The following is a 22,154-nucleotide window of genomic DNA, read 5'->3' as shown; positions in this document are numbered from 1 at the left end:
AAAGATGGTAAACATCGAGGAAAACTAAAACGAGCATCTTGTGAGCATTGCTGTGGCCAAGTACAACCTCATCAAACTGAGATCATGGCTGGAGAGTGCTAATCTTGGGTTATTCTATCAGAAATCCTCAGGAGCCCAGTGTGCATCCATCTCTGAATTGCTTGAAACTGTTTTTTAAAATGACAAACTATGACTATTTAAAGTAGTATTTGTGAAATTTAGATTGTCACCTACATTAATGTGTCTGTGCAGATTCTGAGTCATAGGTTGGTTTCTACTGAAAGTACTTTCCTAGACACACACACACACACACACACACACACACACACACACACACACACGTGTGTGTGTGTGTGTGTGTGTGTGTGTGTGTGTGTGTCTGCATATATGCCTGTCGACCCACTTTTAGCACATTTTATTCTGCAATTCTACTAATAAAGATAAAAGCCTGACATTTTCACCATTATTTCATCATGCCATTGATTCAGAAACTGCAGTATTGGAGAGTCAGATCGGATAGTCTCTCATTGTGTGTCGCTAAATGTGGAGAAAATAAAGTGAAACCGTCATGGAAAGTCCCATCTGTAAACACACATTATCAAAAAGAAGAAGAAATCATAATACAGAAGTCAAGTAGTTACATTTATATTTTCTGAACCAGAAGCAACTGCACAACAATTCAAATAAAACACGTAGAATCCTACTTAATATGAAAGACTTGGTCACGAAACTGAACCTGCTCAATCATGTTGTGAAAAAGAAAAGGAAATAATTTTCTCAGCATTTTTGTGACCAAGTATTTCATATGTTTTGTATTACTGTGAAATACAACTATGGTTCAGAAAACATCACTAGCTGACTTTGGTATTCAAACATGGGGATTCTTATGACAGCCTTAATTTTCTTTTTCAGATTTCAACTCACCTATAATCAGAGACTGTTTGATTTTCTTCAGCCAATATTACCAATTCTGAATCTGTAGCATAATGACAAATAGCAGTGAAAAATTTAGGCTTTGATCTTCAACAGTCTCTGAGATATCGTCACTCAAATATAGATTAATATTTTAAAGCCAAAAACAAAAACATCCTGAAAATGGGTTTCAGTCAAATCAGTGAGACTGGATAGAAATAGTTCTTAAAAATTGATGTAATGACCTTTTTTTCTCTTCTTCTGAGTGAAAATGCACATTTATATGGTAATGTACACTTTTGACGCTTGTTACGTTTCACAATATGCAAATTGTTTGCCATGTGATTATTGTCACCTGCTGTACAGATTCATCTTCCCATCTCATCACTCTGCTTGCTAGATGACATTGATAATTATGTCAGGAAAAACAGAATCATGTCTTACACTGTTGCAGGCTTCGGGTGAAACATGCTCTGTAATGGCAGATGTAGCGTGATAAATAAGTATCTATCTGCAAGAAGAGGGCCTGAAAGAAAATGTTAAAGAACTATCAATGTACACTAAGTTTAAAACCAAAGGATCATCATGTTCTTCTTATTTTGTTAACAAACTTTATCAAGCATATAATATAATTCTTTTGGTATGAATTAGTAACAATGAAGGCAGAGGATTGACAGTGGGGGAAAAAAAAATCATAATTTTTCGCCACACATTTTGAAAACTACTTGATTAATCACGGAATTAAAAGTTTTTAAGTGCCTGTGACCTTTCAGCAAATGCATGTCATTTCAGATTTAATGACTGAAAAAAAGCCTATTTGATTGATTTAGAACAGTTACAGTGATACGGCAAGTGTTTTTTTTTTTTTTTTTTTGAAATTCAGAATTCATGAACTGCTCTATTTTAGCAGAAACTGCATTAATTACTTTAGGCTGAGGCTCTCATCTGCTTTGCAAAATTATTCACACTAATTAGTCTGAAAATAAGAGTGGTCAGATCAGTCAATAACTGATAAGAGGGGGACAAACAGCCATACAGCGCTAATAGGTTTACAGATGCAATCCAAATGCAGCAATCCAATCAAAATAGAGCCAATTAGTATAAATAGATCCACATAACATCAAAGGATTATTCAGAATATGTTACATATTTGAAAGTTTTGTACAGACCCAGTTTCCCAGGATACTATCAATGTATTCCAAAGGATTGCTTTTAAAACACATCTGTGCTAACATGCTGAATATGTAGCCATTAACGGAAAGGATTACTCATGTATGGAGAGTATGTAAATGTAAAAGTGTATTTTGATCAAAAGGTGGATGCCAGCTAGTATAGTTCATACCAAAAAAAGTGATTGAAATGTAGATTTGATAGGAGGAAATCATACCGCATGCGAGGCAAATAATTTGTTGAGTGCTGTTCGGAACATATAGTACATGTTTCATATGCATATGAGGAAGCGAAGGCCTCATTATGCATTAACAGAAAAAAAGAAGGTTCTACTTTATATGCCTCATTTGAACATGAATGCAAACTCCTGATATCAGGTTGTGAAAATATAACATTTTTCATATATTTTGACAAAACCGACGCTCTGGACAGTGGACATCGGTGACCTACAAAGTTAACCTTGTTTCTTTTGTATTTTTGGAGGAGCTGTAGCATTTGGTGCTCTGATTTCTGAAGCAGCCCACGGGACTGTAGGCTCAGAAACCCAACATACTCTGTAGCTCCTAATGAGACTGCACAAATGAGGGACAGCATAAGAGATACATAATTCTTAGCAAGAGTAAAAAAAAAAAAAAAAAAAAAAAAAAAAAAGGGGAAGAAAAAAGTGGTAATTCTTGATGTGTCATACAAGTCGACTCAGTTGTTAATGCAGACAGGATCCAATTATTGTAAATCAGCATTAGAGTCCTTTAGCAAGTATATCTTAATATATGCATTAGTGTTATATCAGCGGATTATGCTCTGTTGATCTGCAATTAAAACAGTTTTTCGACTGCTGTTTAAAACACATCTAAGCTCAATGAGGGACAATACAACAAACAGCGATGCAGGTAATTAAGTATTATGTTCTTTTGGCATACAGTTTGAACAAACATGACTTTCCTCTGTGCCTATATTTGTCACAGAAAATACACAAAAAAAATGTACTATTTCACCGATACAGAATGTGCTCAGAGCTGGTCAGTCGTTATAAAAGAATGAGCACATGTTAAGCTCCATTAATGTCAGCATAATCACCTAAAATTATATAATGAGAACTTATATCTGGAGGAAATCAAAAAGCTTGCACAGTAGGGCACATACAGCAATCTACTGCTTGACATAACCAAGGAGCTGACTACATCTATGGAGCGGAGAATGAGCAGGTGAACAGTTTTAGGTTCCTGGGAGGTAAAATTACAGAGAATGTGTCATGTTCATCACATGTCTCCATCTTGGTACAAGGAAAGTTGAGAATTGATTTCTTAAGGAAAGTAAGGAAAGCAAATTGGCAGTCCCAGGTTCTTAATGTTCACAAAGGAGCAATAGAAAGCATTCTAAATGCAAACAAAATACAAACTGGTACAGACTGTGCATGGCCTGAGTCAGAAAGGCTCTGCTGGGGGGGGGGGGGGGGGGGGGGATTTAAAGCATCTGGAACATTATCGGTACCGATCTACTGAGCATCAGTGACACTACTGAGACAAGGTGTCTGCACAGATCCCATTGGATACTCAGAAACAATACCCACCCAAGCCACAGCATGTTCGCCCAACTGCCATCTGGCAAGCAATACAGATGTATCCTGTGGTCATAGCATCAGACTTTAAGGCAGTTTCTTTCCTCAGGCTGAGAGTTAACTGAAATCTCCCTCCACATTTCACAACAAAAAATTGTTTTATTCTGACCACTTATTTAGCAGCTCTTTAGAAAACGTGTGGGACAACATCTGTGATTTCATCATACAATCTTGAGTTGCATAATGATAATCTATTTGAATTGTAAATCTTCATTTATGACCACAGTGGGACTCTTACAATTGCAGGTTAAGCCCACGCGGACTACCTGGTAGCAATCTGCAGAGACTGGCATCATCATCAAGTCTAAATGTCGATGTGTGTGTATCAAACTGTAATAAATGAAAATTAGCTTAATTGTTGAAGCTTAGGTTGCAGTCATCCGTTATGAAAATAAAACAGCAGCTAAATCAAATGCTTTGTAGAACCTGGCTACAGATTAGAGTTTTAGCTTCTCTGTTGTTTCAAACACCACGATAGAGGGCATATTCTTAATACATAAGTAATCACATCCAGGTAAATTTCAGGTATTCTGATTTACAATGTTACAAAAATATTGAGTTTGTCAGTATCTATGGTGTCGCCACTCTCTTGCACAAAGTTTTTGTTCTGTGTTATGTTCACTGAAGACATTCTTGTTCATGTTTGGTTGCTTTGTAGTTGGTAAAGTGGGAAACAATCTGGAAGTAGTTGCAGTTGGCCTAACAGTTTTCAGCAGACACAAAGGCACAGCAGGTGTAGGCTCTCTCAGTCCAACAGCAGCTTAACAAAGTCAACATTCAGTGCTGCATTGCATACGCACTTAATACACCTGGGTCTCTGAGTCATTTTATACGCTCAGCCTGCTACCAGCCAGCCTAAAAGAAATAAGAAATGTCACAATGTGGGCCTGTAATCATAAGTCTGCTACTGCTCAATCTAACAAAGAAATAATAGATTATTATTTGTTAATTATTAATAGACTTCAGGGAGGTCTGAAATTGCATTTAATTATAATACACTGAAATTTAGCCATACAACAATTATCTATATTTGAAAATTATACAGATCTATTAACACATCAACTCAGTCAGTACAGTGGGTGGTTGACCAGCTTGAGTGTGGTCATTACTGACTGAATTACTAAATGATTTGTGTAACAAAGACATTCCCACTTGGAGGAAAGTTGATTTTTTAAAAGAAACTGTCCCTGAATGGGTTACAATCTAATGAATTTAGTTAGGCTATGTGAAGAAAAGTGTGACAGCAGGGATAATTGCAGTTCACTGGTTTTACAGCTGAAGCTACAGTTGATCCTCTATAGGAAATCAGAATTTAAATATTAGTAATATTAAGGCACAGTTTGTTGACACAGTATTGTTATGAACGTATATAGTGAAGCATTGTCACTGTGCATCGCTGTACCATATAAATGTGTTTGCATACTGCATGTTGCTATTGGAAAGTAACTGTACAGTATTTAAAACATACTTTCATGTATGTATCCTATGCATACCCACATTGGTTAAGGAAGATGACTGCTCTCTTTGCCTGGTTCAGCTGGAGGTTTCCTTGTTTTTTTCTGTCACCAAGTGGTTTCTCAAAGAAAATCAATTTTTTTTTTCCTATGGTACTATACTATGAGGTATTTTGCAAAATTTCCTGAGATAACTTATGTTGTGAATTGGCCATACACACATAAAATTGAATCAAATGTCTTACCAAATGTAATTTTCCATGTAAATGTACCGGAAGATTTAGGCACTCAGTTTTTGAAAACCAAAGTACAAATTAATTGTTCCATTTTTGCAAACAATACACAAATGTTTAGCTTAAATTTGTACGAAGGGATGATCCATCAGTGAGCCTGAGGAGCAGAGAATTGTGTAATAGAAATTTAGTCAAACACATTGGTACAAATACATCTTCATTTATTTCACATACATTTTTTTTTACTTTTACTTCTGAAGTTTTCACAATCTAAATGATTCAACAACAAAATGAAGAACTACCACAACAAAGTCCAAATTTCCTACTGGGGAAAATGATGCAAATGTCACCGTAGTAAAATTGACACATGTAGTTTGCCAACCAGCAAAGGTACAGTTAAAGGAATAAAAAGAGACAAAAATAGGACAAAAGTGTGGTTCATGTAGGTACTTTGACCAACACTGGGTCATTTTTATGATAATTGAAGTGTTACATTAGATCCTGGAGACTGTTTAAGGACCAATTTTTTCTTTTTTGTAAAATTCTTAGTATTTTCAATAAATAAAATCTTTTTTCTTTTATTTTTATTCATAAATAATATATATTCATTAATATTTAGGAGTCAATTGGGGGAGCAGGGACAGATCATCAGCCATAGAAGCCCTTCCTGAATCAATGGAAACTTCAAAAGTCTGAAGAATGTTCTTGCTGAACACGTGGGGTTATGTCAATTTTGGCTAATGCCTCCCATGAATATTGCTATGAATAGTTCCTTTGAATGAATATGTACATACATGTACATAATGAAGCATTAGGTACACATATGCAAAGTATTGAACATAGGAAATAATGGTCTGTTTCATTGATTTGTTCAGTGAATAAGCATGGCGCAAGACTAAACAAAGTAGGTTAATAGCGTAGATACAAATTTGTACTGTACATGGTTCAACTGAGTCTGTAGAGCCAACCCAAAACTGAAGGGTTCTTTTTAGGCATATAAATTTCAAAAAGCAGATAAATGACACCTATTCCAGTCCGGGTCCCCACGGTGGCAATTGTTTCCACTCCTTATCCGAGAAGTTGCCCACTGGCAATTAAGTTCTACTACACAGTATCCAAGCATTAAGTCAAGATCCAGTGATTTAAGGTACTGCTCGTCATGTTATGATGCCCCAAAGTTTTTCACAAACACTCTCCCTGCAACAGTGAGAAGTCCAGTCATCCTATTTTCAGAAAAAAAATACATTGTACTTTGGGCAGTTCCACAATCCAGTCTTGGATCTGTGAAAGAAGTCACATCATTTTCATGTTAAAACGACGAGGACCAGCTTGTCCCTCTGCAGAGTCAACGTTAGTGCCATTAGACTTTGAACGAGGCACATACTCAACGTCTATGTTGTTTTTATGTTTTCCTTTTCCTCTGCTCCAAACGAAAAGGAGCAGGAAGCAAAACAAGACCACTCCCAGGAACGTGAAACAACCCATAGCTGTTGACACTAAAATAGTCTTAAGATCCAAACCGAGGGTCACACCAGTCGTCCCATTGGCAGTGGTATTACTGGGATCTGTGTAGTACTGGGTCCTGTTAGCATACAGCGATCCAAGACTTTTCACCGCCAAAGAAGTCATCAGGGTGGCATTCCCAGCAGTGTTGGAGGCCAGGCAAAGGTATACGCCGCTGTCTTGTACCTCTGCTGACTTGATCTCTAGCGTACCATTGTTGTGGACCGTCACTCTACCATGGCTCCTACTTGTCAGCACTCGTCGACGTGGGGACAGCCAAGACACAGTGGGCCTTGGTGTTCCTTCTGCACTGCAGCGCAACATTGCTTGCTGGCCCTCATCCACGGTAATCGTTTGCGTTTTATTCTCACGGATTTTTGGCTTGGTGCATGTCACATAGTAAGATAGGAGAGTCTCCTTAAACTCCTTAAAAGGTTGGCCACGAATTCCCTCAGGTGTGCTGCATTCTGGCTGCGAATCCCCAAAGAGGGAGTGTCCTTTCTGCAGGATCCACATAAGACGACAGTCACACACTAAGGGGTTGTTGTCGATCAGCAGAACCGTCAGAGCTTCAGGGGACTGAAAAACACCCTTCTCCAGCGTGTCCAGTCGGTTGTGAGAAACATTGAGGACTCTAAGACCCCGCAGGCCCTGAAAGGCGTATGGTTCAATGGTGGTCAGTTGAGCGCCAACTAGATGCAGCTCTCTCAGCCGAACCAGTTCCATCAACATGCCCCCTTCAATGTGCCTGATGCGGTTGTAGGACAGGTTGAGGTGCGTCAGGTACGGCAGGTGCTTCAGGGCTTGGTAAGGGAAGGAGGACAAGTTGGTGTGGGTTATAAACAGCGTTGTCAGGTTGAGGCCATGAAGCGTATTAGCTGGAACATGGTCTAACGAGGGCCAATTATCAATCTCTAAATGCCGCAGCCGAAACAACTTTTTGAAGGAGTATGGATGCAAAGTGCTAATGCTGAGGTATCGTAGATGGAGGCTGACCAGGTTGTGCAGGTGAGAAAGGGCCTCAGTGGGCACAACTGTAAGGTTGCACCTTTCCAAGGTTAGTATCTCCAGGCTTAAAAGTCCACTGAATGCACGGTGAGAAATGTAAACCAGATCATTGTCGCCTACTTCCAAAAACTTTAGATTGTGCAAGTCCTGGAACATGTAATCCAGGAGGATGACGATTTTGTTGTCGCTTATATCCAGCCGAGTGAGATTTGTTAAGCCTGTGAAGACACCCAGAGGAATGAGCTTGATACGATTGCTCTTCAGACTGAGTGAGTGCATGTTAAACAGGGCATTAAAAGCTCCAGGCTCAACATAGCTGATAACATTTCCACTGAGGTCAAGTTCCTCAAGTCCAGGAAAGGCAACAAAGTCATCAGGGTTGATCATTGTCAGCTTGTTCTTACTCAGGTCCAGGATCCTAGTTTCAGTTGGGATGCCATCGGGGATGCTGGGCATGCGCTTGCGATGACAGACAACTGCCTTGCTCTGCGCTGAACACTCACAGCGCGAGGGACATCCCAAGGTAGAACCCACAAAGACAGCCATGAAGGCCAGTCCCAGGAATGGCTGCCAGCATGAGACGACCGTGTGCAGCATGACTTTGCTCATACAGTCGACCATTCTGTCACGGTTCTGCAAAACAAGAAAAAACAAACAGAGAAAGAAAGCACTTAGTCACTTAGGGTGGAAATGATAGTTGTACTCCTGTAGAAATAAGTAATATTATAAATAATAAGGCATGACTCAGTCTACTCTGAAAAACATAGCTCAAAATTGGCCAATTGCCATCCTGTTCTGATCTGGTATTGTTGGAATAACAAGAAAGTTGAACTGCTGGGGTCCAAATTTTGGTTAAGCATCCCCACATGAATTAAAGAACTCCATTATTTTGCCGCTTTTGAATCTGTCTGCTGTCTTTGCTTTCCTTTCATCCATGATATATTCATCTAGCCATAGCAGCGCTGGTAAAAACGCATCCCTGGTGAGCACTGGCAGTTATTTTTTTTCACCAAAATCAAATATACTTTCGAATGAACACAGAAAAGAACTCTCACAGTCCACTGTATGAGGTTAATTTATAAAAGAAGAATTCTGGATGTATTTATTGCAAATATGAGATAGAAACACAGATCAGGGTGACTTGGTTTGCCCTGGCATGTTTCATTTTTACTGAGCTTGCTTTGCTTTTCACGCATATTTTCTTCCTCTCTGGAGTGGAAATAATAACATTCAAAAATATCATCCACCCTATCTCTTCGAGGACACAACTCAAAATAAGGTACACAGACAGAATGAACGAAATCATTCCTGAAAAAAAAATGCTTGTCAGTTTATAAAGTTCATGGACAAGTGTGACCAAAGTCAATCAAAAAGCAAAAACTGTTGCAAGGAATTTAATGTTGGGAGAATAATATGATTTTCAATACAAACATCACAACAGGAGCAGCAAAAGCCAATAAATAAATGTCTCATGTTGAATGTTTTTAATCCAATTTAGAAATCCATTCTAGCAGTAGGTAAACAGTTCCATTATAATAAGCTTAGTTTCGAAAGAGTAAGCTAGAATCAAGCAGTAACATTAAAAACTACATTAAAACACACCAACACAGCATATGTATATATATATGTGTGTGTGTGTGTGTGTGTGTGTGTGTGTGTGTGTGTGTGTATGAAGAGCTCATTTGCAAAAACAGGTAACTCCGTTTTCAGAAAACTCATCTTTTTATTGTTTACTTGAGATAATAATAATACCAACACTAATAATTTATTTTTTCTCTATTTTGTCATGTATTTTACTACTGAGTCAAATACATTCAGCTTCAGTTTGATATTATCTCAAGTAAACAATAAAAAAAGTTTTCTGAAAATTGTCAAAACGGAGTTATCTGTTTTTGCAAATGAACTCTTCATATATATATATATATATAGGCTTATGAATAAAAAATAGCATGCATGCATACATATATAAGATGGACCAGGTTATGTTTTAAAGCAGTTTTTTTTAATTTATTTATTTTTTTTACAGAGGCTGCTTGACTCTTTTGAAACTATGTTTATTGCAAATAAGAATAAAGTAGAGATATGAACTGATGCACTTCTTGCTAACACGCAGACTGGGTGACAGGTTGCAATGATTGCAAACCATTCCTGCCTCATTTGGTGTGTCATGGGCTGTGCTAAATTTAAACGATGACAGGAGTAATCTGAATTTTTCCCCAGGCCCTTAATATGCTAACAGATTTTGGTGCAAAGATAATATAATGACATTCCCATCTAAAAAGGCAGATTACATAAACCTTAGACATCCATTAAAATGGGCCAAAAATAAATAAATAAAATCTGTTTCTGATGGCCACATACCAAGTGCTTGTATTCAGGGGCACAATTCAAAACTGCTCTTTTTATAAACAAGATTCATTTCTGTTACTGTTGCATATTATGTAAAACCTAGATGCTGTGCACCATAATGATGATGATGATGATTACGGTGCACAAATTTTAAACAGAGCTCGTTCGTCATTGGCCTATGTTTTATGTACTTAAATCTATTTCAGTATCCATTCATGGTATTTATATGATTAATGTACTGATTTGTACAGATTTTTCCTTTTGTGGTTTCTTTACCTTTGCTTTTTTGGGCTTGCTGAAACTTAACAGGGAATAAACTAATTTAACACCTATATAAATGCTATACAGACAAAAGAGAATCCATCAGTATTAGTGCTGATATTATGTTTCTGATACTTAATGCCATATCTGTGTAAACTTACCAAAATACAATCATCAAAATATTTTTGTTGATGATCTGTCACGCTAATATGTGTACAGTATTGGACAGGTTACTTTGCATGTATGTGAGAGAGCAACCAACTGAGAGAATGTAGTTATTGATTTCAACGATCAGTGTAGAAGGTGACAGTGTTTACATGAACTTGAAATTCACTTTGCGTTACTCTGGTGTTGAGTGCAAAGCACACAGAGCACAGGTGGAGGGAGGGAAACAATGAGGTAGGAGGTTCATTTAAATTAGGCCCCGAAAAGTGAGTTGCTGGCACTTTGGAGGTGCTATATCTGCTTTATACTGCGGAAAAATCTTCTTCTTCACTTCATTAAATCCTTGCAGTCATCTGAAGGCAACAGGACAGATATGATATCAAATCTACAGCCTCTGATTTGAGAAGTGTAGCGCCATTACACACGCCGTTTGGTCCTGTGTGTTCACATCATGGCAACAAAATGGTTTCTGGAGAAAGTGATTCTTCATTTGCTGAGCTAATGCTGCTATATGTTACTGCGAATAGCACGGCTGCTCCACCTCAGCCGGCCCTGTGAACCAAACAGTACAAAGTGTGCACCTAAGATTTAGTCTACCTAAGCACAATATCCCAGCACGACCTGTGTTGAATAACTGGGTGAAGTCAGTGTCACATTTTCCATACAAAAGGCACATCAGCATGTATGCTTACTTTACATTTAAAATGAGCATGTGACACTTATGTTAATCTATCAGTCTAAGACCCCCAGTTATATCACTACTTCTCCTGCACCGTGACAATCTTAGCTAGTATAAAGATTTTAAAGAAATAGTGGTGTGCTTCAGCATCCAGCCTCAGAATGCACAAATAATAAGACAGGAACAACCATATTGCATCTCACACACAGTGACAACTATCTGCTCATAACCTGCCCACACACTTTTAACACAAGGTATGAATAGCACCAACATATCAAGACAATCACTGTAACAGACGACAGTCACATCAGCCTCACAGACCCACACACACTTTCAACTACTCAGAGCTCACAAGCTCTCCTCATCTTGGTTGTGCAACCTTGCATCCATTTGTATACACTGACAGTCAATAGAAACTTTGAGACCATATTTTTCAACACAATTTTTATTTTGAAGCCCGAAACTGGATTTTCTTCATATGAATCATTTGTTTAGCATATTGGCATACAGAAACAAAATCTAAAGTTTCAAGAATGATTTCAAAATAAAGAATTTCACAAAAGAAAACGGCACCTGCCAAACACAAAGTCACAACAGTCAATACCGAGTATGGCCTCCATTTGCTTCGATGCAGGCAGCAGTCCGTCGGCGCATGCTTTGGACCAGGCTTCTGATTGTGGGTTGGGAACAGCCCATACGCCTGGCTACATCACTGGAGCTCAAACCGGCCTCCACCATACCCAGTGCCCGGAGACGTTGTTCATGTGATAGACGCGGCATGATGCTGTTCACTGGACTAACAATGGTGGCCTTTTTTGGGCCTTTATATAGGCCTTCAAAACCCATTCTCAAATTGTGCAGATACTCACTGAGTATTGCTTGGTGTGTATTTGGTTCACTTTTGCAAAGTGACCAACCCATGTGCAATGAATCATGACAAAATGACAACTCATCATTATCTCAACTACCAGGGCACTAGATCATCAGTAAATCCACAATGAATAATTACAACCCCCTACAAGTAGAATTCTGCGTACATTTCTACCTCAAAGTTTCTATTGACTGTCAGTATAGTTAATCAGACTGGAGTCTATTCCTGCAGAAGCAGTCATCAGTTAAAAATCCACTTTTGCCTCCTCTCAGTCAACATATGAGGCACCTTGGACATTTTGGCTCCACAGTAAAAGCTGAGATGGATGGCATAGACCAGATTCTCAGTAATGTTACACAGAGGTAGAAAAACTTGAGTTTCTTTCCTGAAGGCTTCTGTGTCCATCATTAGATAAGATTTTTTTTTACTGTTCTTTCTCAACCCTGCTACCTTCAAGCAAAACTGAGAGACAAGGTGTTGGTATGGGCGTAACCATTCGTTTTCTAAAGTAATGATCAATCTGTCTGTCCCAATATTCAGTACAAAATGGTAGATTTTTCCTCCCTACATGAACCCTAATAGTACATTCTGACCTTATCTGCTATGACCACTATGTAATGTAGCTTGGACTTGGAAATATCATGCAATAGTTGTTAGTAACAATGCTGGTAACAAATTCAGTTTAATAATGGTTAACTGGCCACTGTACGTGACAAAGGTTTGCAGTGGCTCAATCAAAAAAAACTGCAGTGTTAATATTTTGATTCAGATTCTTCTTGTGTCAAGTCTGATGACAGTGGACTTTTATATATTTTGTTTGCTTTAAACAGGTTTCTTTGAACCATTTAGTTTCTATAATTCTAATGTCTTGTCTCTGTTATAAATACTTCATCATAATATTTAGCACATTAGTTCATAAATAAATTTGATAAATGACTAACATAGAGTTTAAACATGTAGATATGTGTGCACTGATTTCTGCACAGTAGATTTTTCTTGGGTGCAGCCATCTTACTCACACACTGTCCACATGAATTGCAGCACCATATCATTTAATGGTTTACTAAGAGGGTGTCTAATCAAGATAATGATTGGATTCCTTTGCAACAGTGTGTAATCAGAGTAAGAGTGAACCTGTGATGTGACCCCACACTTGTGCACTCCTGAATAAGAAGACCATAATGCAAATGCATTATCAGTTACATCCAGTGAAGTGTGTCCTTTAACAGAAGCAAATGCTGAACAGAATTAGGCACATGCGCTGGAGCAACATCCACAAATAAATTCACAGTGATCTGCTCATGGGTTTCTGTGTACAAATGTTCTCCTCTCTTCTGGGTGCGTTGCTTATATTTATAATTTCCTCATATTTTTTTGGATAATTTAAGTGTGATCAACATTTAGTGAGAGCGTCTTGTGCCGTTTTGCATTGATTGACCGTGTGCTGTTTATGCCTTTAATAAAGATTTTTCTTTTGCGACACTCAATTTTCAGTAATTAGAGAAAAAAAAATCTGTGAATGCTATGAACATGCTTCAGGGTAACTTACATTTGAGAGTCCTACAGACTCAATGAGCAATGTGACATGGCAGAAAAAAACGGATTGATACCAAAAACATCAGTAGTATTTTTTTTCCAACACTTTTTATGCATCAAATAAAAGTTGCTTATATTTATGTTCGCCATTTTAAATGAAATCTTGAACATGCAGCCACGGAATAAAATGAAAAAATCTCTGGCACACAACTGCTAATCAGAACTTGCCTCGGCTAAAATCAACTTTTCTGAAATGTGTTAAAAATGGTTCTTGGAATAAAATGAACAAAAGAAATAATAATCAAAAAAAAAACGGAATTGCGGTATCTAGCCATTTTTTAAACACGATCATTTTATTTCAATATTCTGTAAACTTGCAGTGACATTCGGTAACAGTCCAATGGCAGACATCCTGCAATGCACTGCGAGATAAGACTGCACAGAGAAGGTGTTTCTATAATGTGGCCCCTGACCCACATTAGTGCAGGGTTGGATCCTGAGAGGGTGATGATAACAGCTAATGGTGTCTGACTCAGCATAAATCTGCGAACAGCCATTTTGCAGAGGTGCCGAGGTCGCCTGTGCAATGCCATCATCCAAAGCATATGTACACAAGTGGCCCAACGTGAAACTCAAACTTATGCAATCGTTTTTATGGCTATTAAATCAGGATGTACTTCTCCACTGAGAGAAAAATATGACAACATCTTTGTCCTTGCCCATTTTTCTTTCTTTTTTGGGCGCATACAGTTTTCTATTTCCATCACAAACTCATTTCCATTTGAATAGCTAAAAACATGTGGAGCACTTCCATCCCATGTTGCCGCTCTTTACTTTTCAACACAGCCTGAGGCTAACGAGTGAGAAGATGAGTAAGGATGACGTATGTCTTTGCCAGAGTGGCAATACAGAGTCCAGCATGCGCCATTGCTCATAATTCCACTAACATGTTTTTCTCTGTAATGCTTTGTGTGTATAAGGTTCACAATTCTTCATCTTTGGCTGCACTATTGTACAACAGTAAATAAAAGCTGATTTGTTATATCTTTTGTCGGACAAATATAGCTTAGTGTAGCTCTGAACTCTTGACTTGGTGTCCAGGTAAGTGAATGCTACAAGAGGTTTTATCACAAAGGAATCTAAAGGTGAGAGTGTAGCTACTGTGTACAGCCGATTGCAATTGCACCTCAGGCAGTCGACTGATATTTTCTATGGGTTATCGCTGTCTCTGTATCTCCCTTTGCTTGCTTACAACGACTCTTTCATTTTGCTCATTTTTTTTAAAAAAAACAAAAAACTTTTTCTTTGTACATTACCTTGTTATTTCTATATTTTCTTTGCTATTTACCACTAGTTTTCACATGTCCATGGATACAACATGGACCACGCAACCAAGAAATGTTAACTTTCAAAAGTAAGACAATAATATTTCAGCTGAAAGGGAGGTCAATTATTATGTTGTGTACAACTTGTACAGCAAGGAAACAATATAGTGTATCATGGATGCTTTAAAATTAATTATTCAAAATTAATATTTCAATATAGAAGTTAGAACATTCAGTTTGTTTAATAATTAACTATTATATTATATCATAATTAAACTCTAGCATGTATATTTATTTATTCATGGATTCTCCTGTATGTGAAAATCTAAAATAAAGATCTCCAGTGTTGGTGTTTAATTCGATGTTTCCTCATTAACACAAAATAAAGACAACACAAATTCATATAATTATGTTGACTTTAGATGTAGTGTATACAGGCTATAGGCGTGGTCCCAAGCAGACCCTTTGGAGTCTAGCAGGCAGAAGCACCACAGAAACATGGCAGCTGATTTTGTTTTAATTGCAGCAAATTGAGTCAAGCAATCAAGGGTCAGTTTGCTCATCAGTGTCTCTCCCCCTGCCGGGCAAAGTGGACACCCACTATCCATGTTTGATTTCAAATTATTTACCAACTAATTAGCCCCAGAGCTCCAACATGGAGTGAATTTAATTACACAAAATGCTAAATTAAATCACTCAATGGTAGATCTCAATGTACAGGAGCTTGTTAGACTATAATTTGATCTTGGCAAAGGAAGAAAATGACTTAATATGATCTGATGCAAATATTTTAAGGCAGCTTTAAAAAAACAACAACACATCCATCCATTCTCTAAACACCGCTTTATCCTCACTAGGGTCGCGGGGGGTGCTGGAGCCTATCCCAGCTGACTCGGGCGAAGGCAGGGGACACCCAGGACAGGTCGCCAGTTTGTCGCAGGGCTATATACAAAGACGAACAATCACACTCGCATTCACACCTACGGGCAATTTAGAGTACTCAATTAACCTCAGCATGTTTTTGGACTGTTGGAGGAAGCTGGAGTGCCCGGAGAAAACCCACGCATGTACAGGGAGAACATGCAAACTCCATGCAGAAAGATCCCAGACCCACCCCGGGATTTGAACCAGGGATCTTCTTGCTGCAAGGCCAAAGTGCTAACCACTACGCCACTGAGCAGCCCAAAAAAACACAGTTAAAGCCATATATAGCTTGCATGTCGTCTTTTAATATCTCTCTAAATTCCAATTTCAAATTTGTTTGAATGCAGGCCATATAAGCATGAAAATGTTCATTTGTTGCTCAAGCTTTTGGTTCAAGTGAAAACATGAAAATCAAAGTTGCCATAACACGCTTTTTTATGCCCTACCAATGACACTGGAAGTCACTGGTGAATTTTGTAGCAACTCCATTCTGTTCATGCTTAGTTTCTTTAGCTGTAATCCTGGAAAACTATTGGTTCTAAACCTTTTGCTTTGGCATTTATCTAAGCAGTACATTTGTACACCCTGAATGCTCACAAGGCACTTCTTATTTTACCCCAAGTAGTTTGAGGATTTAGATAACAACTTGGCCTCTGTGCAATCAACCAATAAAAGCCACTTGTGAAATTGGCCTGCCTCTATCTCCTCTGGAAAGGTTTTCAGACTGTGTTTGATGTGGCCCCCAGGCACTAATCATCGAACATAATGTGATTCCTCTTTACACAGAAAAGCCTCCCTGTGTTTATGGTGGATGGTGGGAGACAGTTGCTTTCTTTACCCAGCAATTATCAACACCCCTTAAAAGCATAATCAAAGCGTCAAATTTTTGATATTTTGACTCAGAAGACATCTCCGGAGGAAGAGCCACTACGGAAGGCAGGGAAAGGGAGGAAAATTATCTCTGAGAGCACAAGCAAAGATGCAGAGGAATGGGGAATAAAGCAATAATGAAAGCTACATTATGTGTAATCATGCAGGGAGAGAATATGCAACATACTGGGTGCAGCAGTTATACAGCAAGCTCTCTTGTAAATTAGCATCTGAGATGGCCGCCCTCGCGTCAGCGGGCCCAGCTCATTGTAATATAATTGGTTTTAATGAGGAGTGCATACGAAAGAAGTCTCTTTCAGATAACGGAAAATCAAGGTTAAAAAATATATACAGAATATTACTGAAATCTATTTAAGTTAGATAAAACTATGTCACTATTTTTGACACATATATGTCCTCTGCATATTTACTGCTAGCATAAATGTCTGTTTTTCCCCACTGAGCAGAGTTTTCAGAGTATCTGTGGCCTCAAAATGGTTAATTCGTGCTTTTTGAAAACAGCAGAGGAAATGGAGACGCACAGTGTTTTGATGTCTTCATTTCCCAGATAACTACAAAATAACAGCACAACCTCACAAGGGTCATTGTAAGGGAAAGTTATTAAATCATCATTTTATTTTAATGAGGCTTATATCTTATAATGATGCTACCTGAAGGAAAGATGTTATTAACTTGCAGGTTAGTTCACAGTCAGAGTGTGCAATTAACCCACCTTTTCAAAAGAGCATTGGCAAGTAATCAAATGGGATCATAATGAGAGGGAAGAGACTGCCTATGCTCTTTGGCTTATCCATTATTGAAAGGATCTTTGTAAAGGGCAGTGAGGCTTTAAGGTGAGCCTGCCAACATGCAAAAAGACACTGTATTCCTTTAATAAACCTCTGTCAATCTGACTTCTCATGCAAGAGAATGCCTCCACAGGATGTGACCTGGATAACATTAAACAACTCTGCTTCCTTCAGTTTTGCCAAACACAAATAATTAAGGGGAGAAAGCAGCGGTATGTCTAAAGGTAGAAAGAACGGAATAAGAAAAACAAACAACAAACATAAAAAAAAACTATGGCAGCAGCAGCAGCAGTCTTGTTGATTTTTAATGCACGTGGATGGCAGTGAAAAATCTGAAAACTCTTGTTAATAATTGTTCCCTTTTCATAACAATTTTCATAATTGGATTCTGCGTGACAAACCGTAGAATTCATTAGCAAACGCGCTGCAAGAGCAACACGATCATAGTCACATGATTGGGAGTTTTTGGGACCTAGAGTCCTTAACAGTGAGGATCAACAGCCTTGGGGCAATAAGAGGCTTCCATGCACAAATTACCCTTCTGCTTGGCTTGTGGAGCGAAGTCAAAGCTCAATTAATCCGTGTTAATTAGAGATAAACTTGGTAGACTGAGTCAGTTGCTTTTTTTTCTCGTGTCTGATAACCCTTGATTTTGGAAAGAGTCAAAAGGGCCGCATCAAAAGTCGGACGGTGATTCATCCCAAGGAAAAGCCTCTCAGAGATGAGAGCTAATCCTATGTTTAAAAGCTATTAAAATTCAAAACTTTGGCGACAAGAGCTTGTGAAAAAGGTAACAAAACTTGGTATTAATGTGGGAGGATAAAAATAAAACAGTGACAATATGAGAGGGCTTAATAAGGTCTGGGGAACAGAGCGTTGTCATTTCATTACATTTGTGACAAGTGAAAAAGAAAAATCAACCAAATTTGCAGTTCATTAGAGAGCAATGTGTTTATGTATTAAGAGTTTTACTGTGGTATATTTTTCAGAGTAAAAATGACGCCCACTCTCCACCTCCATTAGATTCATGCAACATCAACGTTAATGCGCTTTATATTGATAGTGAAGTGATGTTATTGTGCTTTATATCACCACTTAGCAGTCACAATGCTCTCCGGAGAGGAGCTATGTTCCTCCTCTATGACTGGGACATTCAGAACAGATATTTAATCTCACATTAACAGGGGCAAATAGGGTGCAAATTGCCAAAAGGATTACGTTGTAGGAATGTTTCAAAAAGATGCTGAACATTGCATTGTTCACATCTGATAAAAGTAACCTCGAGCCAGACATAAAAAGACCACGAGAGTGCTGCGTCAAATTTTAATTGGCATGTTCAGGCATTTCACATTTTTTTCTTTATTTTTCTAAAATCGCCTCAAATAAGTGGATACTTGATTGGTTAAAGATTTGAATTTTGAAACCTTTGAGCAAGACCAATAAATCAGTCAGTCCAATATTTGCTGATACAGGTGAATCAGTTTTCCACATATACATACAAAGGACCTTGTTGTACAGAGGTTCAGACAAAAATGCAATAGGTAAATAACGCAGTAGTATGAGCTTGTAAATTCCCAGCATGCTTCCACACAGGCACCTCTGTCTTTTGTAAGATTAAAAGGCACCTGAAAAGCACATTAAAAATCAAATACAACAAGCCTATTCTTGCAATCAGAGCAAAATTCCTTGCCCATTAATCAGAGTAATAAAACTTCTGCTTTCTTAGATCAATATGCTGTGGTGTAGAATGTAAATATTATGTGCAACCTAATGTCAGATATTCTTTTACACAAACACTTCACATAACCTGCAGCTCCCTAAGTCACAAAAGCTACATTGAGTAAAAAAATAAAAAAAATAAAAAAAATAGCAGACCACAATTCCTCTCATATGAGCATAAGGCAGGTATTTATATGGTTGTAATAACAAGCTGCTAATGATGAAGACTTCAGTGGAATGTGGATGCATGATGTTACAATGTACAACAAGCACAAGGAATGATTCAGGTTTGACATTTTTCATTGCACATTTCAGGCCGTGCCACAGCCATAAGTCACTGACGCCTAGAGGGATTTTCTTTTTTCCACCTGCTGCCCCCACAGAGAGATTAGCCCACAACAGCAACCCTGAAGCTGTGAGCAATGCTGTTTCTTGCTCAAAGGTACAACAAGCAGTGTTCGTACCGGCTTGCCAACAAAAGACTTGAACCTGGGTGCTGCAGGCGCTAAAGACCTGCTTCCTAAATCATGCCAGACTGCTGCCAGTAACAAGTAACGAAAGGATAAGAGTCAGGCAGAAAATGAAGAAAGAAGTGCCTTTAGACTCTTTCCCTTAATCTTCTCTTCCTTTAATGACTTCAGCATAAACTTGCATAACCAGCAGGGGCTGCCTCAAATTTTTGTCACCGATCTTTTAAATTTTCACTGACCTAGACTGTATTCTCATTCAGCCTAAAGTCTAAAGAGCATTTTTTAAAAGGTAAGCAGAACCTTGAGTGAATTTCCTCCTTTTCTGGCTTTGAACTGAAGCCTCATGAGATAAACTGTGTAGACTGATTAAAATGCATCTGCAGCCACCATTTACAAACCGTGTGGGCTCCTGAGAGTCCTTGAGTATTCGTTTCTTGGTTGGCCCTCATCCCTCCATGTCTGGACAGCCTACATCGGGTCTGAGTCAGGGGGTGTTTCATCCCTACTATGACTCAACCACAGGGACAGTTAAAGGTGGTCAGCCCTAACCTCAGTGCTAACCTTTTACCCTTCCAAGCCCACACCTCATCCCCTCTATTTACATCTAAACGCTCTAATGAAAGCTAAATATGTCACAGAGTTTGTACAGCCTGAGTACAAAACTGAAAACGCTGCATGGTCAAAGAAACAATGCAGCCATATCAAGAGTCAGCCATAATAAAGGAAGACATGTACCGCTGACTCTATAAGTGCCTGTAGCAAAAACTCAGAAACAACAAACAGTATTACAGCAGCATAATAAAAGCATTTTCTTTCCCATCGCCAAAAGTGCATCAGCATAGACCAAGGACTGTGCTGAGAGGATGCATTTCATTACTACACTGCAACCATTTGATAGTCATGCTGCATTTTCATTTAGGGCATCATATTGTCAGATTTTGGACAAGCTTTGCAAACTCGTCAAAGCAACTAATGTTATTTGTGCGTGGCATACCTATCAACACATACTGTCTTCAGTGCATCCACGACAGACCACCGAGTGCCTATTTTATGCTCAAAAACAGGCAAACAAATGCAGAAATAAAATTTTAAACATATTTTTGCAAGGGACAGAAATTATTTATGATGTTAGCTCAAAGGAACACATGCAGCTCTAACATACCCATAAATCTCTGTGACATCCCAACAGCTTTTCAGAATACGTGGCAGGGAATCTTGTGTAAGTATCTGGAAGATGTCTCTCCAGTTCCTTTTCAAAATCGAAATGGATTCACATTTTTGTGTTGCTGTTTCAACTCTCACTCGCTTGTGCTACTATTTTCTGTCTGCTCTTCCTCTATGTCTCTCTCTTTGTCTTCCTCTCCCTCCCGTCTCTTTGGTTTTCTCTCTCCTCGCCCAATCAAGAGATCTGGCCTCTGACCTTGCAGCTCAATGACATTAAACTCCTTTCAATTGTGCGGCTTGTAGCACCTTGGAAAAGACAACATGGCCTCATGCAGTCCTTGATATTTGCTTGTATGAGTTTCTCTTCATAATCTCAGTTGGCTGCCGGTCTGAGGTATTTGTTGAGAGAGAAAATAAAAGGTGTGGAGTTACAGATACAAAATATCATTATTTAGCTTCTCACTGCTATTTCAAACAGTCAGGAGAATGGTAATGGTGTATTGATTAATTCCTGTGGATCTATTGTATGTTCACACGCTCTATCCAAATGTAAATCATAAACAAGGAAAAAAAGGTTGAGAGAATTATGAGATGCTGATTTAACAACCTGCACATGTCAGTTTTTAGCCATCATATACATTCAGTGCAGTTTCTGATGCAGATGTATTTGCTTTATTGCCATTCTGTCTCTCCATCCTATGAATTCTCTACTGTTGTTTCTGTCACATGCGTTTACACAATCCATCTTCAAAGAGAGACACAGTTCATGTTTCTATCCCAGAGACTATCCATGCTTGTACTTAGGTAAGGTGAGTTTTTGTTATTTTTTCCTTTTTCTGAATTCAGGATCTATTGATAAGTGCTTTAGTATACTATGTAGTACAGATCATAAAGCCTGTAAAGACAATCATGAGGCTTACTACTAAAGAAGCTCTGATTTGAAAGTTCAGTAGAGAGATTTATCTCAGGTGGAATACTGAAGTATCTGGAAATATGCCATTTGCTGCAGGTTTCTTTATACTGCATACCACAGCTACTGCTATATATATTTAGCACACAACACTAATTTAAAATTGGAAACAGCGGAAAGGCAACATTGCTGCTGATTTAGGGA

The 22,154-nt window shown here is 38.4% G+C and overlaps 1 protein-coding gene across 5 annotated transcripts in view; it reads right to left on the bottom strand.

Annotated features, from left to right (window-relative positions):
- Positions 1 to 5,591: 5,591 nt before the first annotated feature.
- Positions 5,592 to 22,154, bottom strand: part of lingo2 (leucine rich repeat and Ig domain containing 2) — a 217,405-nt gene continuing 200,842 nt past the window's right edge. For all 5 annotated transcript variants that reach the window (XM_051954613.1, XM_022190904.2, XM_051954614.1 and 2 more), the window contains one exon: positions 5,592 to 8,531. In XM_051954613.1, coding sequence (XP_051810573.1) covers positions 6,681 to 8,519 — 1,839 coding nt within the window. In that variant the 5' untranslated portion in view covers positions 8,520 to 8,531 and the 3' untranslated portion in view covers positions 5,592 to 6,680. The remainder of the gene's footprint in view (positions 8,532 to 22,154) is intronic.

Source organism: Acanthochromis polyacanthus, chromosome 10, assembly GCF_021347895.1.
Source record: "Acanthochromis polyacanthus isolate Apoly-LR-REF ecotype Palm Island chromosome 10, KAUST_Apoly_ChrSc, whole genome shotgun sequence".
NCBI classification, from domain to species: Eukaryota; Metazoa; Chordata; class Actinopteri; family Pomacentridae; genus Acanthochromis; species Acanthochromis polyacanthus.
Note: the sequence above shows the minus strand (reverse complement) of the source record. Positions and strands in the feature narration are given on the sequence as shown.